This window comes from Dermacentor albipictus, chromosome 3 (genome assembly GCF_038994185.2).
Source record: "Dermacentor albipictus isolate Rhodes 1998 colony chromosome 3, USDA_Dalb.pri_finalv2, whole genome shotgun sequence".
Lineage (NCBI taxonomy): Eukaryota > Metazoa > Arthropoda > Arachnida > Ixodida > Ixodidae > Dermacentor > Dermacentor albipictus.
Window position 1 is genome coordinate 163660640 of NC_091823.1, and position 17438 is coordinate 163678077.

General features: G+C 44.8%; 1 protein-coding gene across 2 annotated transcripts in view; it reads left to right on the forward strand.

The window, feature by feature from the left end:
• The window catches only part of LOC135905166 (uncharacterized), a 96969-nt gene that overhangs the window by 65407 nt on the left and 14124 nt on the right, over positions 1-17438 (forward strand). For both annotated transcript variants that reach the window (XM_065436179.2, XM_065436180.2), the window contains one exon: positions 1208-1352. In XM_065436179.2, the coding sequence (XP_065292251.1) occupies positions 1208-1352 (145 nt within the window). The remainder of the gene's footprint in view (positions 1-1207; positions 1353-17438) is intronic.

Below are 17438 nucleotides of genomic sequence, written 5' to 3' on the forward strand. Positions count from 1 at the left end.
TCGACAGTGTGTAGCGTTCAGATTAGTTTGCAGCATATTTGGCGATGGCTATGCAGGTATTATACATGTATTTGATTCCTCGAGAAATTCTAATTGTAGAACGAGCAGGCCGACCTGCTCGTTATCTGAATCGCGGGTGCATCTGCCCCGGCTAACGCGGTAGCAAACTTTGCGTGCTCAGCATCGTCATGCTCTCGTTTCACCGTCATCATCGCTTCAGTACCGTCGACCCATCATCGTCACGCCGTCGTCGTCATCTCACCTTCATCGATCTATTGACGTCATTCCTTGTTCTTCACTTTATCATAATCATGATGTCGTCATTTAACTGGGATGATGCCTTCATTGTAATGCCATAGTCTTTATGCTTCGTCGTCACACGCACGCTGTCATACACCTGTTGTCATACAGTCGTCGTCACGCGATGGTCATCTCATTTTCTTCACGTCGTCGTTGTCATGTTGTCATTATGCCATCATCATAATTTAAGAATCGGCATCTCGTTGTTGTGTCGCCGTTGACGTTATACGCCGTCCTCGATGCATCGATATCATTCGTTCTTCATCATTCCATCATCCCTGCGTCGGCGCCATAATGTCATCGTCATGCCGCCATGCTCATGGGCGGCCTGACCTTGGCAAGTGAGGGCTCTTCCAAAGTGGGACGATGCCGGAGTATGTGGCTAATAGCCGATGCAACGGAAATCTCCGAATTTCAACTAGATATGTTAAAGAAACGCGACTTCAGGAATATTGTCTCGCTACATTATCGATGGTATTGCAAATAGCCATCGAGGAGTGATAGTGATTAGTTCTGCCGTAATTGTTTCGCGAACGATCTTACAGTGCCTCTCGCCGACACACATTACATTTCCTTACCGGTACGGATATCACCTGGCAATGACGTTAAGCCGTTAAGTGTCGCTTGCTTAATATAGCGTACTTTCCCATTTCCGTCTTCGTTTTTCCGCGTATTTTTATGGGAAAACCTTTACCTACGATATCGCTGCCATCATTCGTTCATGCGCAGTCGCCGAAGAAGTATCAGTGTATTTTGCACGCCATCTATTATATTGTTGTTAAACAATTGCTCTAATCCTGATCCTTATGTGCACGAAGTCATTGAGGAGATAAAGTGAAAATGAATGTATGCTATTCACTTCCCTTTCACGTAATGAAAAGCAACGAAATGTGTTTTTCATTCCCAGGTTGTGGATGTGAGCACACGCCAGAAACTGAGTGCGCACCAGACAGGCGAGATCTGCTTCCGCACATTTTCTATGGTGAGAGGTTATTACAAGCGACCAAAAGAAACTGCCGAGCTTTTCGACGAAGAAGGCTGGTGTTTGTCAGGTATGCACACTGTTACCAATAACTCTGGACTTTTCGCTCCTTGAAGCGTTGGCCTAAGAATATGATTGCCTATACACATTTTCATTGGGTGAGGAGGAAATGACGTGCGGTGAACGTTGCCTCCTTTCTGGCTTGTACGACCAGCGCGGCGCTGCTTGAAAGTGTTGCTGTCGCGTGCTGCGTAACGATTTGCAGATGTTGTAGCTCGTTTGTGAAATGTATGGGAGGTCAGTTCCAACAAGTTCGTCGGGAACCACTGTATAGCCTCACGATGCAGCACCAACTACAATATGCGGAAATTTCTCTTGGGTGTGCAAACGGCCGACGAGCATCAACAGCCGCGGTGCGTGTACCTGTTGCGAACTATTTTGGCTGTATCGGTTTTTCACTGGACTAAGAGAACCGTCGTCTGTGAACTGCCAACTTGAATGGCAAACCGGTACGGCCCTCACGCATTTCATGTCTAGCACACTTGAATCACTGAGCGCTTGTTCTCTGAGGCATATGACAGTGCTCAACACAGCGATCAGTGCGGTTTCAGTGCGGTTTACCATGATGATGATACATATAGGCTTTGTGCTACGGCGTTGCCTTTTTGCTCTTCAAAGCGGCAATATCCCAAGGGGGTCGCGATCGGAGGCTAAGCAGGACCCAAATAAAGTACTCAGGAGCTAGCCTCTGGCTTAGAGGCCAGCTGCTCCACAGAGCACTGCCACCATTCAGCCATCAAGTGCTGAAAAAATGGAGTTGTGTTTAGCGGGCACTGAAACTGAGGGAGAGCAGTTCCTCTAAAGAGTTCTCACATCCTCTTTTAAAGGAGGCAAGAGAATTCGAACTCCTGTCATGGCCCCCACAAGGGCACGTGACCAAAAAAATGTCACCTAGGGTTTTAGCTGATAATCATTCGAACAGAGCTGATCCTATATTCTAATATCATGGCTTATTTAATGAAACACGGGAAGTGCAGAGGTCTTAGGTGACATCTAGGACATCTTAAGCAACTTCTCTCCTGGGGCTCTATGCTCATTAGAAACCAATTAGGCTAAAGGTGACTGGGGTAATCATTGTGTCACAGAAACCATCGCCAACTGTTCTATCGACATCGCAGCACATATACATTTCTAAACTGATCTGCAGGTCATCGCAGTGCAGCTGCCCAAGGCATTTTTAATAGGCGGTGGTATTAATGCACACAACGCACTATGGGGCAGCAAAACAAGAGACTTCAAAGGACAAACACTAGAAGATTTCATTCTAATTAATGACGCATGTCTTTTAAACATTTGTGCTGCCACATACTGCTCCCTAAGTGCAGGAACTGTGAGCTGTCTTGATTTGGTACTTTGCTTGGAGATTTTAAATGGGAAGCAATATACAACCAATATGGTAGCGACCATTTGCAAGCCATCGAAAAATTATGAACTGCGCGCCGAATGGTATCCACTAGACCTCCCCGTAGGAAGCTTCACTTCGCTAACTGGCCTTTATTTACAGATAAGGCTGTCCTCTAAAAGAAACACTACAGCAACTGAGCACTGTTGAAATAGTTGAGAGGGTCATTGCCTGCATGGGTACTTCCGGCGGGGGAGCAAGTTTAAGAAAACGGCTTAAATCCTAGTGGACTACCGAATGCACAGTAGCTAAAAAACATCAAAACAACGCATAGAGTACCTTTCGAAAATACAAAAAAAATAATCGTCTGTCTTTTAAGGAAGCGAAAGCAACGCAAGATATATGCGCAGACACAGATAAAGACGATCGTGGCAAAAGTGTAATCAACAAATAAAAAAACTGTGTTACGTCTAAAAGAACGTTGAGCAACTTAAACATGTCCTCGGGGCTTAGTGTTCTGATATGAAGGAAATTCCCAGAATAAAAATGGGTTGGAGTGCATACGGCAGATATTGTGACCTCCTGAATGGAAGCTCACCACTATCATTGAAAGGTAGGGTGTACAGTCAGTGTATTTTACCAGTGCAGACATATGGGGCAGAAACCTGCAGAGTGACAAAGAAACTTGAGAACAAGTTAAGAACCGCGTAAAGAGCAATGGAATGAAAAATGCTAGGCATAACTTTAAGAGACAGAAAAATAGCGGTTTGGATCGGAGAGCAAACGGGTATAGCCGATATTCTAATAGACATTAAGAGAAAGAAAAATGGAGCTGGGCAGGTCATGGAATGCGTAGGCTAGATAAGCGGTGGGCCATTAGGGTTGCAAAATGAGTGTCAAGAGAAGGGAAATGCAGTCAAGGAAGGAAGAAGACTAGGTGTGGCCATGAAATCGAATTTACAACAGAATGTTTGCCCACCTATCCCAGACCGCGGTACACGCTTTGTTGCTTTCCTTTAAGATATGGGAAACAGAAAAAAGTGCCCGCAGAGTGGAATAAAGCTGTTAATCTTGTATTCCAGAAAGCTGGAAAATCACCAAATACTCCCAGCAGCTACAAAGCTATAGCCCTGACAAGTTGCCTAAGAAAATTGTATGAAAGCATAGCAAGTATCAGATTACCATGCGTTCTCGAAATAGATACCTTACTAGATACTCACCAGTGTCGTTACAAGAAAGGCTACTCATCAACTTACCATATTGTCCACCTTGAACATACCATACCCGATGGATTCCTTTAATGACAACACTATCTAGCGGCTTGACGTAATAGCTGTGCGGAAAGCCGCAAGGTGGAGAGAAGTAATTCATTAAGGGAAAATGACATATACACCCAATCGTAACAATTCCTACACAGGAAACTCACACGGGTTCCTAGAGAGAAAAACCTGGCAGCTGAAGAAAGATTCATCCTGGTCTGGAACACGAGACCAGGGCCGCCGCCTTTCCGGGGCAGCCGCTCTACCACATGACCTAACCAGGCAGCTAGCAGATGGCAGAGCGAAGTAGAATTTGTCAACAATTCGAAGCAAAGGAACGAGTTTGATGTAATTGCCCTGCGGAAATCCGCAAGAGGAGAAGTAATTATTCAAGGGAAAATAATACACCCAATCGCAGCAATCGCTACCAAGGAAACCGACACGGTTTCCTCGAAAGAAAAGTTTCGCGGTTGAAGAAAACTTCGTGCTGGCGACTGGCAAGGAGTTGGCTCCGACTTCAAACACGCATGTACCCAAACCTACATATATTCACCGCACACGATACACTGACGAATGCTCTTGATGCGGGAACACGCGAACGTTACCGGACACCACGTGGACATGCCCGAACAGGCCGACACGTACAAATTCTACACAACCAAAAACACAAGATTTTAACAGGCAGTAGGAGGCTCGGCTTGCAGACTAGGATAAGGATAACCAACTGGGCTCTCCTGGACCAAGCCGAGCGAGCCGCTCGCGCCAGTGGAGCCCTGCACTAGGTGGCCCAACCACAAGACCTCAAATTTTGTTTTATTCTATAAAGTTTATCTCTCTCTCTCTTGCCAACTTTGGTCCCTGAGTATGTGCGACTGAGCGTCCTGAGAGTGAGGGAGCAGCTCTCAGCTTTCGCAGGCACAGGCGCGCCACGCTCCTGGTCTCGGAGGCCAGGCACATGCTTGTCGGAAACGCCACAAGACGGCGCACGCGTCCAGAAAGAAACGCAAGACGGGAGCCCGGTTGCCACATGACGCGTTTCTCAGCGTTCGCCACGCACCGGCCCGCTCCATTTCAGAGGTAGCGTGCAGGCTTCTCTGCGGCGTCGCTAGATGGCACCGAGGGTTCTTAGGGAAGCGCGAAAGAGTATTCGCGCTGCAGTGCACGACTCATAGATCACTCGTTTCGACGGTGGCGATACGTTGCGTCGCTATATTGATTCAATGGTAAACGCAGTACCGTCGCTATTCATCGTGAGATTGGTTCTGTCAAAATTTTTGTGCATTTCTACCTCATCAAAATTTGCTGCCGTCGGCCAGGTTCGAGGCTGCAACCTGGAGCTAAGTTGCACGTCGCCATATCCTCCGGGCTGCCGCTGTGGCGCAGAGTGGGCAAAACGGTACACCTGCCACAGCAATTATGTGCCAGGTGTTTCGCGAGGGGAGGGGGCACCACCGCTATGCCGCGGCACCAGCGCACCTCAAAGGAGCAGGTACGGCGACTAGACGCCGCGGGGCGTCGCGTCGATGCTCGGTTGGTGGATGATGGTGCTTCCTCGGTCTCGTCGCGCAGGACGGCTTTTGGTATACGCCGTCCTTGATTTTCCAGCAATATCGTCCAAATTATTGCCGTCTACAGCGAACAGGCTAACGTAGATTACAAAAAAAAAAATCTCACAGGCCTGCGAAGCGCGTGCAACAGTCAGAGCTAAAGTGTACCAGAATGTGGTCAACTGGGCCGTACGGCGCTCTCGCGCTGTGGCGCCCTGCATGGAAAAATTGTGCGAGGGCGCTGCGAGTGAACTGGATTGGGCGGAGATGCGCTCCGCAACATATTCAACGTAGTTTCGCGGCGGGCGCCAAAGACGATTGTGCATTGTGCGCTCTTAAATTAGTGCTTTATTTCAACTGCAAATAATGTTTACGCGATTTTGCCAAACATATATGTTTGAAGCATGGATTATACATCTCGACATTTTCAATTTTGGTGCGAATGTGAAATGTCTCGTCTGCTAGGAAGCGCGCGTTCGTAGCGTGGTCACCCTGTTTTTTTTTTCGTACAGAGCTTGCACAGTACATTACAATTGAAAGTCATTATTTGCTTTGACGTGCCCATGGCTCTTGCCGGCTTTTAGCAATCGTAATTTCAGCCCGGTGAACTGCTGCCTCGAACATGCATTTCTAAAGGTAACAAATATTTTTGTCACAGCTGCCACCAGTCTGCAGCATGAATTTACGTGCGAAAGTTCCATCGTGTTGTTTCGCGCCCGCTTCTTTGTGGTGGATGTGATGGAATAAGAGAGGTTTGTACCCAGGTTCACTGACAAAGGAAAGCAATCGACATCCGAGTGCACACACGATACATAATTTATTTCAACAGGACCAAATACAACCCTGATGCGCGACAGATACCTAAAGCGATTCTAACTAACAGGTGCAGTTCTGCAGCTGCTAACTACAATGTCTGTCTTTAGCTATCCGTTCTCGGTGCTTTATTCGAGGATAATTAACTGTGATGTTTACGGTTAAGCTTAATTTCTTCAACGTTTAGTCTAAGAAGAGAGTGGTGAGTTGATGTTAAACGTTACCTGGCAGGCACCAGTGCTGTTGTTCTGCGTAGTACACAGAACACGCAGGGGGAGGTGGTGGCTTGAGGCGCTGTTGTTTTGCGCCATATTTCATAACCTCTGAGAAGGTTTAGCATAGTCATTGCCTCACATGGCACTTCGCATTATGGTAGAAATATTAAACTTGAATTGGGGTATGGGACTGTATGTTCCAAAACACCAATCGGATAATGAAGCACGTCGTAGTGGATGACTCCGGATTAATTTTGACACCGTGACGTTCTTCAACGTGTCCCAAAATCTAATTGCACGTGCGTTTTCTATTTCGCCCCCGTCGAAATGAGGCTGCCGTGGTTGGGATCAAACCCACGGCCTCTAGTGTTGCCATAGCCGCAAAGCCACTGCAGCGGCCAGAGAAGTGTTGGTTTTACGGTCGACCGCTTCCGTAGTGTGGCGTGGACCCTGCAATGCGCTGTAATTAATACACACCCTGCGTAGTTTGTCCGCTTGACATGTCTGCACGGTGTTTATTTTTCAGAGATAACAGCAACGTACGGTGCCGTATATTCAGCTTAAGCTTGTCCAGTTTCCCAGCAACAGCGGTCGTATAGTAGTAGGGCTTCCTTGCCTTCTCACGTCACCTTCATACCCCCCTCCCCCACCCCCTTGTATGGTAACTGCCTCCCCTTCTCCCTCCTCTCTACTGTTCAATCTACGTCCTGTTTGGACTGGCACGCTAGTTGAAAGGGAAGCGTGCAGTTTCTGCAATGCTTCTGAGGGGAGTCACGGATAAAAACAGCTGTCAACAGCTGTCAAAGCTATCACAGCAGCAGTGCAGAGCCAGCAACAGGCGATAATAATAGCACACGCGGCAATTGAAATTTGTCGTCTTTCTGCCCTGTGATCACAAAACAACTAAGCAAAAATGACCTAGCACGAACTAGCCCTACCACAAGAGGGGAAGATAAAAGACCCAAGTTGTGAAACCGCTTTGCACCTTAACGCGCGCTCGATAGGTAACAAGCAAGATGAAATTGTTTGGCTTCTAAAACAATTCTCTTTCGAATTTAAGGTTTTTATGGTTACTGAAACGTGGCATCAATCTGATAGAAAGAGGCTAGAATTGCCTGGCTACGAAATATTTTTCTTAATAGACGTAACAAACGCGGTGGTGGTGTCGCTTTCTATAATCTCGCGTACAAAGGGTGTCACATTCTGCCTAATCTTAGTGACATTACCAATGATTCTGAAGTTCTCGCATTAGAAAATCAAAATAAAATCATTTCAGTGGTACGCCGCCCCCCCAATGGTAACATGGAAAATTTCACTAATTATTTCGACCACATTCTAGAATATGCGTCACTAAATAAATGTACGTTTCTGTGCAGTGGTGATATTAATATCAATATGCTTGACCATAACGCTACTGTACATGATTTCAACGTGAAGATTCTCTCCTGTGGATTTGTGAACTTAATAGAAACATCAACGCGTGTCACATTGGCCACTGAGTCAGCACTGGACCTAATAATTACGAATGTTGAAATGAGTGTGCCCTCTTCTGGTACAATCGCTTCTGATGTGAGCGATCACTGTCCGGTGTTTGCGGCCTTTCGGAACGAGCATGCTAAGTGAAACGATGTGAAAGAGTCTATTACTGCGCAGCGCATTACAGATGCCTCTTTGGAAGCATTTGAGCACGGCATTATGAACCTGGACTAATCCTCTGTGCTGCAGAAAAGTGGTGTCAATGATGCGTACAACCTTTTTTTCACAATTTCCTTCTTTCCTATTCGAAGCACTTTCCACTCGAAACGTACACGAAAAAAATACGAAAACATAAAACCATGAGTAACAATAGAACTTTTCAACATGATAAAGGACAAAAATCGTCTCTATCAAACGTTCCTTCGAACACGCGCAGAAAATACAGTGCTTCGCTTTAAAAAGTTAGGAAACCAATTAAACTCTCAGAGACGGAATGCTAAAACATCAGATTATGAGGGGGTCTTTTCTAGCGTCAGTTTAAGGAGACCAGATATTGCCTGGAAAGCTTTAAACGATGTCCTAGGCCGCCGTGCGAATAACTTTGTCACAAAGTCTATGCACGTAAACGGCGACGAAATGAAAGGGAGGGCGCTTGCAGAATATCTTAACAAACGTTTTCTTGGTAACATTTATTCATCTCAAGATCTTAGGGACACTGCAATCTTGACATATCCAAGTCAGCTTAGTGAGGCTATATTTTTCGAGCGTACTGACGCAAATTAGCTGTGTAACGTGTACATGAGAAGCAGTAAGAGGTAAGCCTTAGATACCAACAGCATGCTGATGAAACCATTGAAATATGTGTTACACATAGTGTGTCCTTTGATTTCACACATCTACAATCTTGCACGTAAGTGCGGTGTTTTTCCCAACGCAATGATAGCTGCAAAAGTATCTGTCATTTTTAAAGGGGGCTGCGAAAATGTACCAGCAAATTATAGGCCAATTTCAGCATTCCCTGTGTTTTCCAAAGGTCTAGAAAAAGTCATTTCTTCAAGAATAAGCAAGTTTTTTGACAAACATAAGGTACTATCTGAGCCACAGTTTGGTTTAAGATTGGGTAAATCTACAGAAACAGCGTTATTAACAATGATGGAAATTACGGAATCCGTGGTAAACCACTCCCATTGCGTAAAAGACATCTCCAAAACAGAAGCCAGTCGGTGTCTTTCGATAATGAGCTTTCATCCCTTTTGCCGATCAGTTGTGGTGTCCGACAAGGGAGCCTAGTGGGACCCCTTTTCTTCAAAACGTACAAAAAATGATATTGTAATTATAAATCCTTCTATTGATTTTCTGATAGACGCAGATGATAGCACACTACTTATTTCAGACTCTTCCTTAACGATTTAATAGCGAAATGTAATGGCCTATTAATTAAATTGTATAGGTAGTCAAGGACGAATAAGTTCAAAATAAATCCTACAAAGTCCAAGGCTGTAATATTTCGTGCAAGAAAAAAAGACGATAATACCGCACTGCGTGCTTCAATTTGAAGATCACCAAATAGAAATAGTTGAAGTGCACAAGATATTTGGAGTATATCTTTCGTGTTATCTAAGCTGGGATGTCTACACTGACCTTGTCTGCGAGACACTCTCTTCCGTTCGCGGGATTCTGTCGCGACATCGTGGAACTATACCTTTGAAATGTAAATTAGAAGTTCACTAGGCACTTTTTTTCTCACCTTAACAGCAGTTTAGTGTGGACCTCAATAACCAAAACAAACACAAATAAGGTTCTCATATTGCAAAAGAAAATTGTTCGAATAATCACCAATGTTGATAATACAACTACCTCCAAGTGTGCCTTTGACGCACATAATATTGTCCACGAGTCATTTGTATAACTTTAAGCTGTTACAAAAGATGTATTTTTTGACGGCATTCATTGCCGATTTCTATTCTACTCTGGCATCTTTGGACATGCGTTGTGTTAACATACACACAAGAACTATTTATAGATGGAATATACCTCATTTTTGCACTAATTATAAATTACAAATGTTGACTTATAACCTGCCCCATTTTATTAACACGTACAAATATAAAATAGGATATACCAAAGCGGAGCTGCGGAAATATGTTTTTGAAATGCGATTTTGTCTTCGCTTGTAGACGCTGCATGTTTGCTTGTTTATTACTACTAATGTTTCTTAACATATGTATGACCATTTCAGCGTTTCAATTTTCGATTTTATTGCTAAAATTTTGTGCGAAGATTATTAGACTCTGTATGCAAAATGGTTAATGTTTCTACTTATTGAATGTGACTATTGTATGTGGGCCAAAGATTTTCTGTACCACTCGTGTGCTACTTCTTGTAGGGGTTCTCTGACACAGTCAAGCTGCGTCGGGAGCTTTTTGCCAGAAAAGCCTCCAGTTGATCCTGGAAAATAAAATTATTATTATTATTATTATTATTATTATTATTATTATTATTATTATTATTATTATTATTATTATTATATTCGATGCGGTGCGGTCAAAATAAGTTTCTACCGTCGTCTTTCCTACCTAACTCGTCCCTGTCATGTGTACACACGCTCTGAACCACCCCCTCCACCCTTCAAGGCGGTGTGCCCGACTGGAGCAGGCACAGCAGTAGGCGCAGCGGCAGCAGTGGGAAAGTCGAAGGAAGGGACAAAGACTTTATTATAAATAGTCTCTCGCCATGCGTTCCTTTGTGTGGAGCCCCTTGACGCGTCGAGGGCGATGTCAGTTCCGAAGGGTCGGCTGACGTTTATACAGCGTCACGAGGGGATTCCCCACGGCATCACGGAACTCACATTCGCAGAAGCGATTGTGGTGACAGCTACGGTAGCCAAAGTAGCCGCGTTAGGGCCGATTTACGCTCGAGCCGCCCATCGCCGCAAGCCGCACCGCACGCGTGCGGTCACGCGAAATATTGCACGTATCAAACACTTGTGCACAAATTTCGGTTTACAATGTGTAATGTATACACTGTGCACACAGTGTAAATGGTAATTTGTGCACAAGTGCTGGATACGTGCAATTTTTCGTGCGACCGCAAGCGTGCGGTGCGGCTTGCGGCGATGGGCGGCTCGAGGGTAAATCGGCCCTTAGGGCCCGTACATGGTCGCTCCGCACGTCCGTTCCGCCCTCGTCCGGTCGCGTGCGGATAGCTCTCTACTGGCGAGCGAAGAGCGGACGCAAGTTTCCCGTCCGGCCGCCTGCTCGTCTCTCATTGGCTGGTCCGAGGCGGATAGTTCGGCTGTCGTCACAGCAAACATGGCGCGTGCTCGAAGCGAAGTGAAGCGGGGACGCAAGGCCTAGGCTACAGCCGCGTCAGAAACAGTCTATTTTTTTCTCCTTTTTGTGATTTTTACCAGAGGTATGTGGAACCCACGGAGATAGTCATCGGAAGAAGCAAGCCGGTGTACGCTTCCAGACCTCATCAGTGCGTGCGATCGCCAACAGAAACAGACGGAGCGCAGGAAGTGTGTGTGTTTACGAGAGCGTCGGAAGAAATATTTCAAGCCGTCGACTTCGTGATTTCTTGTGCCATGCTTCGCGTGTGCGTCGCAGACAAGAACTCCATCACATACACATGTATTCTGAGCAGCACACATGTTCAAGGCGTAGCGAAATAAGTAGCGTCCGATTTGCGCACCCAGCGTACACGTTTGGTTTCTGCTCTGTGTATGCCGATCGTTGCCGCGGTGTGGTGAACGCCAGCCCTTCGCAACTTACCAAAAGTAACGATACGATCAGTAGCGATAAGTTTTTATCGCCTAGTTATCGCTGCCATTCTGCGTGTGCTGTACTGCGTATGAGCCGTTTTGCCGGCTGCGATGCGCCGTGGTGACCGCGACGTTCGAGCTGTGCTCTTGCCGTTATGAAGTGCGTTTGCGAGCTACAAATCGTGATATATATGTGCGATATGTTGCAGCGTTACTGGGTGTAGAAGTGGTCGTACTACGCGATGTTCGTGTGCTCAGAAGTGAGCTGAGCATAAGTGTTGCCGATTGCGTTTTCTTATGTAGTAGCCCGATAGAGAAGCCCTATCACACCGGCCTTTTCTGCTTCGTACATCTATCGTTTGTTTCAGAAGTTGTTACTGCACGGTTAAAGATGCTTCTATCGGTGGGGGGAAATTAGGGAACAACATTATAATTGCATACGTCAAGACGTTCAGCGCTGTCGTGAAATGTGGACGCGCCTGAGAGCACTAATGTCATGAATGCAATTAAAATTTCCCGAGACAGTATCAAGAGAACGGTTAAAAAAGAAAACATATGAGAAGGTAAGCACAGCAGCTTGTGAACCCGCTCCTATAATACCTCGACCCGCGTCTGTTTGTAAATGTATGTTTTCTTGCGTTTGTCAATTTTTTTTCTATTTCCCAGATTTCTTTACGTTGGAGTTCTTCTTAGTTCTCGCATTTGTGTGTGAATACGTGCCTGTTTCCATGCGTGCTTGCGCTTACCATTATTTCTGTCCTTTTATATTATATTAGCATTTGCTTTTGCTAGTTTTCTTTCAGGAAAGTCATTAGACATTTTCATAAACCAATCTCATTCAAAGCACTAACTCATGTACACGACAGGGCAGGCCTCTTCCATCTCATTAAAACCTTTCTCACTGGTCTACCTCGTCTTCTCAGTCTGCCTACTCGCTTTGTTTTCTGTCCTTGCTTCTTGTGTTGTTGCTGCAGTGTGATTAACCAACTTGCTCAAAACAGATTTTCATCGCCTATGAAAACAGAAAGGTTTAGAGATAGATTTTCTTAAAAGCGTCATGGGGGTTGCACAGCAACTTAGCCTCTTACCTCAGTTCATGTTTATGCATCAGTGCATGTGGCAGCTCGCCAGAAGTGCACATGAAAGGGTGCCATATTGTGAAACTACACCTTGCTATGCTGTTGCATTTTTCATGCAATCAGTCTTAGTAAACGGATGGTTTCGCTGCCCATCACATATGATGGCAAAAAAGTTCAACACGAATAACATTGTGCAGTGGAGTGTCATTTCCTGTCTGATGCTTTTGTCGTTGCAAAGACATTTTTCAGTAAATGGAGCCAAGAAAAGCAGTGCACTGATAGCTTTTGCAACTTTCACCATTTATTACTTCACAAATGTCATTGTTTGAACCTGGCCGTCGATCACTATGCCGATGGCTTGTGAATTAAATAATTGCCTCAATAAAACACATTCAACTTCACTCAGAATTTTTAGTATAAACAATGCTAGCAAAGCTATTCAGGGTGAATAATTGTGCTTACATTGGTGTTACTTGCCGTGAGATAAACAAATACAACAGTGGCTGCGACGTGACTGTGATTTGACGTGCAGACTGCTAATGGCGCGTTTCAAGCGTGCCCTCGACTACTGCTATTAATAGTTGCCCGACTGAGTATTTTGGGCCTAACTAATCTAATGATGTTTGATAATTGTTCTCCTATTCACATTACTTGCCTGGGCCAGGTAACCAAAATAAACAATGCCACCACATGAATGTGTGTTTGCATGCAAGCTGCCAACAGTGGCTGTCATTTTCTCATTGAGTGCTGCCGTTTCACAAACAGTGGCGACGACTTGACTGCGCTTTGACGTGCAGACTGCTAATGGTGCCTTTCAAGCGTGCCCTCGACTACTGCTATGAATAGTTACCCGACTGAGTATTTTGGGCCTAACTAAGCTAATGATGTTTGAGAATTGTTCTCCTATTCGCATTACTTGCCTTGGCCAGGTAACCAAAATATACAATGCCACCACATGAATGTGTGTTTGCATGCAAGCTGCCAACAGTGGCTGTCATTTTCGCATTGAGTGCTGCCGTTTCACCAACAGTGGCGACGACTTGACTGCGCTTTGACGTGCAGACTGCTAATGGTGCCTTTCAAGCGTGCCCTCGACTACTGCTATGAATAGTTACCCGACTGAGTATTTTGGGCCTAACTAAGCTAATGATGTTTGATAATTGTTCTCCTATTCGCATTACTTGCCTTGGCCAGGTAACCAAAATATACAATGCCACCACATGAATGTGTGTTTGCATGCAAGCTGCTAAAGTGGCGGTCAATTTCGCGTTGACTACTGCTGTTTCACCTACAATGGCTACGACATAGCTGCGGTTTGAAGTGCAGATGCTGAAGGTGCCTTTCAAGCATACCCCGATGACTGTTATTTCATGGTGTACTTGATGTACACAAACGTGCACAGCTATTATAAAAATTAAAATAGCATTACAACATTGGCTCATGTCATTTAGAACATACTCAAAAATTTTTAGAAGTGGAAACAAAGTTTCCACTTACCATATGCTCATCGGATACAAAGGCTCAACTCTTTGTATCCCAGCTGCAACACATGTTGCCATTAGGAAGAGCTGCACCACAACTTCTGTGCTGTAGTTGGACCCCACTGAAACACGTGTTACATCAGTGCTTTGATACAGCCACACAGATTGCACAACCTGAGGAGCAGTTACCCGCCGTGATTGCTTAGTGGTTGTGGTGTTGGGCTGCTAAGCATGTGGCTACGGGATCGACTGCCAGCCACAGCGGCTGCATGCAGAGGAAGATGATTTACGTATGTAACAGTTACTCATCCCTTGAAATGTGAATGACCCAAACCTTCGCGAGCATATCAGTCGCAACCATCCAGCAGCACAAGTGGGAACACTTGTGCTATCACAAACGAAAACAAGTAGAATAGTACCACCGTCTCAGCTGGTTTGTTGTGATTACCTTGCCTGCAAGTTTCTTGTTTATATTGGATAGGCTTCCTACTTCCTACAAATAGCTTGTATACATATTTGATCTGCACCACAAAGAGCTGATGTGACAAAAATGTGTACACCGTAGTGTTATGTTGCTTTTCATGGTGTCTCAGTTTAATTAATACAGTTTTGAATTTACAGATTGCTTCACATGTTTATAGCTAAACACCACTGAAAACTACTTGCATTGTGACTGCGAGGTCACAACACGAGGATTTGTGTGGTATCCTTCCTGTTCATCGGTGTGTCCTTGCACTATAAATGTAAAATGTCACACCTGCAAACCTGAGCATCCACCCTTACATTTCAAACACTTTTTTGAATGCTCGGCAGTTATGCTTACAAGCACATTGTGACAGCAAATCTACACCACCTTAATTTAAGTGCGATGTAAAGGATTGTTTGTGCATATCCAAGCTGTTCTAGCGTGCCTGCAGGGATACAGCATTGTCCAGTGGCACCGTATAGTTCAGGCGTAACAGTGAACTAGTAAACAAAACGGCTGATAATACTAAGCTGACCCATATGTAGGAGCATTATTTTATCTAACCCACACGCAAAGTTGCTTTCAGTGTACTGAATAACCGCAGCTTTGATTTACCAAGTTATATTACTGCACACACAGAGCGCTGAAACAAAGTCTGTACAATGGTGAGAAATGTGCCAAGGAATGAAAGATTACTTGTGATGTGTGGATTTGAATAGCAGATGTGAATGCATACCCAATCCACCAGTATGCATGTTTTCTTTTGGAACAATTTTACATTTGGCACAGAGGCTGAGCCACTGCGGCCTCTTGACTGCAAATTTCTGTGCTCTCACAGTGCTAATGGGAGTATCGTTCATTTGGCTACCCAAATAGTGTATAGGTAATAGAGCACTACAATCTTTCAGTTTTACGCAGAACATTGTGCATTATTGTGCATTATTCACAAAACTGAACCTAAGGAACTATTCGCTGGTTTGTTATGGAAATAAAAAAATGACAATGAATGTTTCCTCGCTTTTTGTGTGGCCCTGTCTTCTGCCCTATGCACCTTCATTTCATTGTCATGTGCATGTTAAAACAGCAACTAAGTCAGAAAGACAAACACAAAACTACTAACTACATCAACCTTTTCACACCACAAGAGGTCACTGAGCTCACTGCTAAGCTACACTTGATAATGTCGGTTTGCTCTCAAATAAATACAGGCACTAGCCAGCTGTTTATGTTATGCTATGCATTTTTCATTTTCCTAAAATATGGCTGTGCATGAGCTAGCAAGGTTGTTACTACATAAATACATAAACAACATGCAGCTCATGCCCAACTAACTCGTATAACCTTATTAGAGCTTATTTTTTATAAGTAGAGAAATCAAAATAGAACACGCATGTATGATGCCGACAGTATCAAACAATCTCAAGTCGAACATCCTTGTTTGGTGCCATGGGTGAGAGAGGGAGCATGCCTGTCAAGGTACTGCTTAATTTTGTGTGCTTTGGTAATGTTTGTACATTGTTGAAATGTTAAATTAGGTATGTTAAGTAGTAATCTGGCAACATATTGGGTAGCCAGGCTGGCAAGAAAGAATGCAATTGTTAGATTTCACTCAAAATAAGTTTTCCTATCAGCAATGTAAATTATATGCTTTCAAATAAGTACTCCCCTTGGAAACATATCTCATGAGTATGCATATATCTGCATAAGGTCACCGCTATACATACATATTGCTTTAAGCCAGTCATAATGAATTGTAGATTCACTGCTTAACCTTCAATTCCTTGCTGCATGAAGTTAACCACTTATGCATAACTTTTTTTTTTGCACACGGTGAGAACTTCAGTCATCGCTGAGCAAATAATTTAAGGAAAAGGCATTCCATGAATCCAACTGCTTTAAGCACTCTTAAAATTGGCAGAGTGAAAAAAAAAAGCACGAGCAAGCGTGTCAGCAAGCTGTACTCGGAGCCTCACACGCGTGCTCAGTGGTAAAAAGGTGCGTCTTGGCGTCCTACGCAAATGCATTCCGCGACAGATGTGCGTGTGTTCCGTATTCTTGCAAGCTGTCACTAGCACTACAGAAACCGCGCCACCGCGCTTCCGGCTACACTATCAGTTTCGCGTGACGTAGAACGCATCACGTTGGATAATTAGAGAGGTTTTGTTCAACCAGCCAAGGCAGCGTGCACTGAAAGTAATCATCCGAGAATTGGCGCACCCAGTGTACACGTTTGGTTTCTGCTCTGTGTATGCGGATCGTTGCACGAAGTGGTGAACGCCAGCCCTTCGCAACTTTCAGAAGTAATGATACGATCAGTAGCGATAAGTTTTTATCGCCTCGTTATCGCTGCCATTCTGCGCGTGCTATACTGCGTGAGAGCCGTTTTGCCGGCTGCGATGCGCCGTGGTGACCGCGACGTCCGAGCTGTGTTCTTGCTGTTATGAAGTGTGTTTCTATACTGCGTGTGAGCCGTTTTGCCGGTTGCGACGCGTCGAGGTGACCGCGACGTCCGAGCTGTGTTCTTGCTGTTATGAAGTGTGTTTCTATACTGCGTGTGATCACCGGTTGCGACGCGTCGAGGTGACCGCGACGTTCGAGCTGTGTTCTTGCTGTTATGAAGTGCGTTTGCAAGCTACAAACCGTGATATATATGTG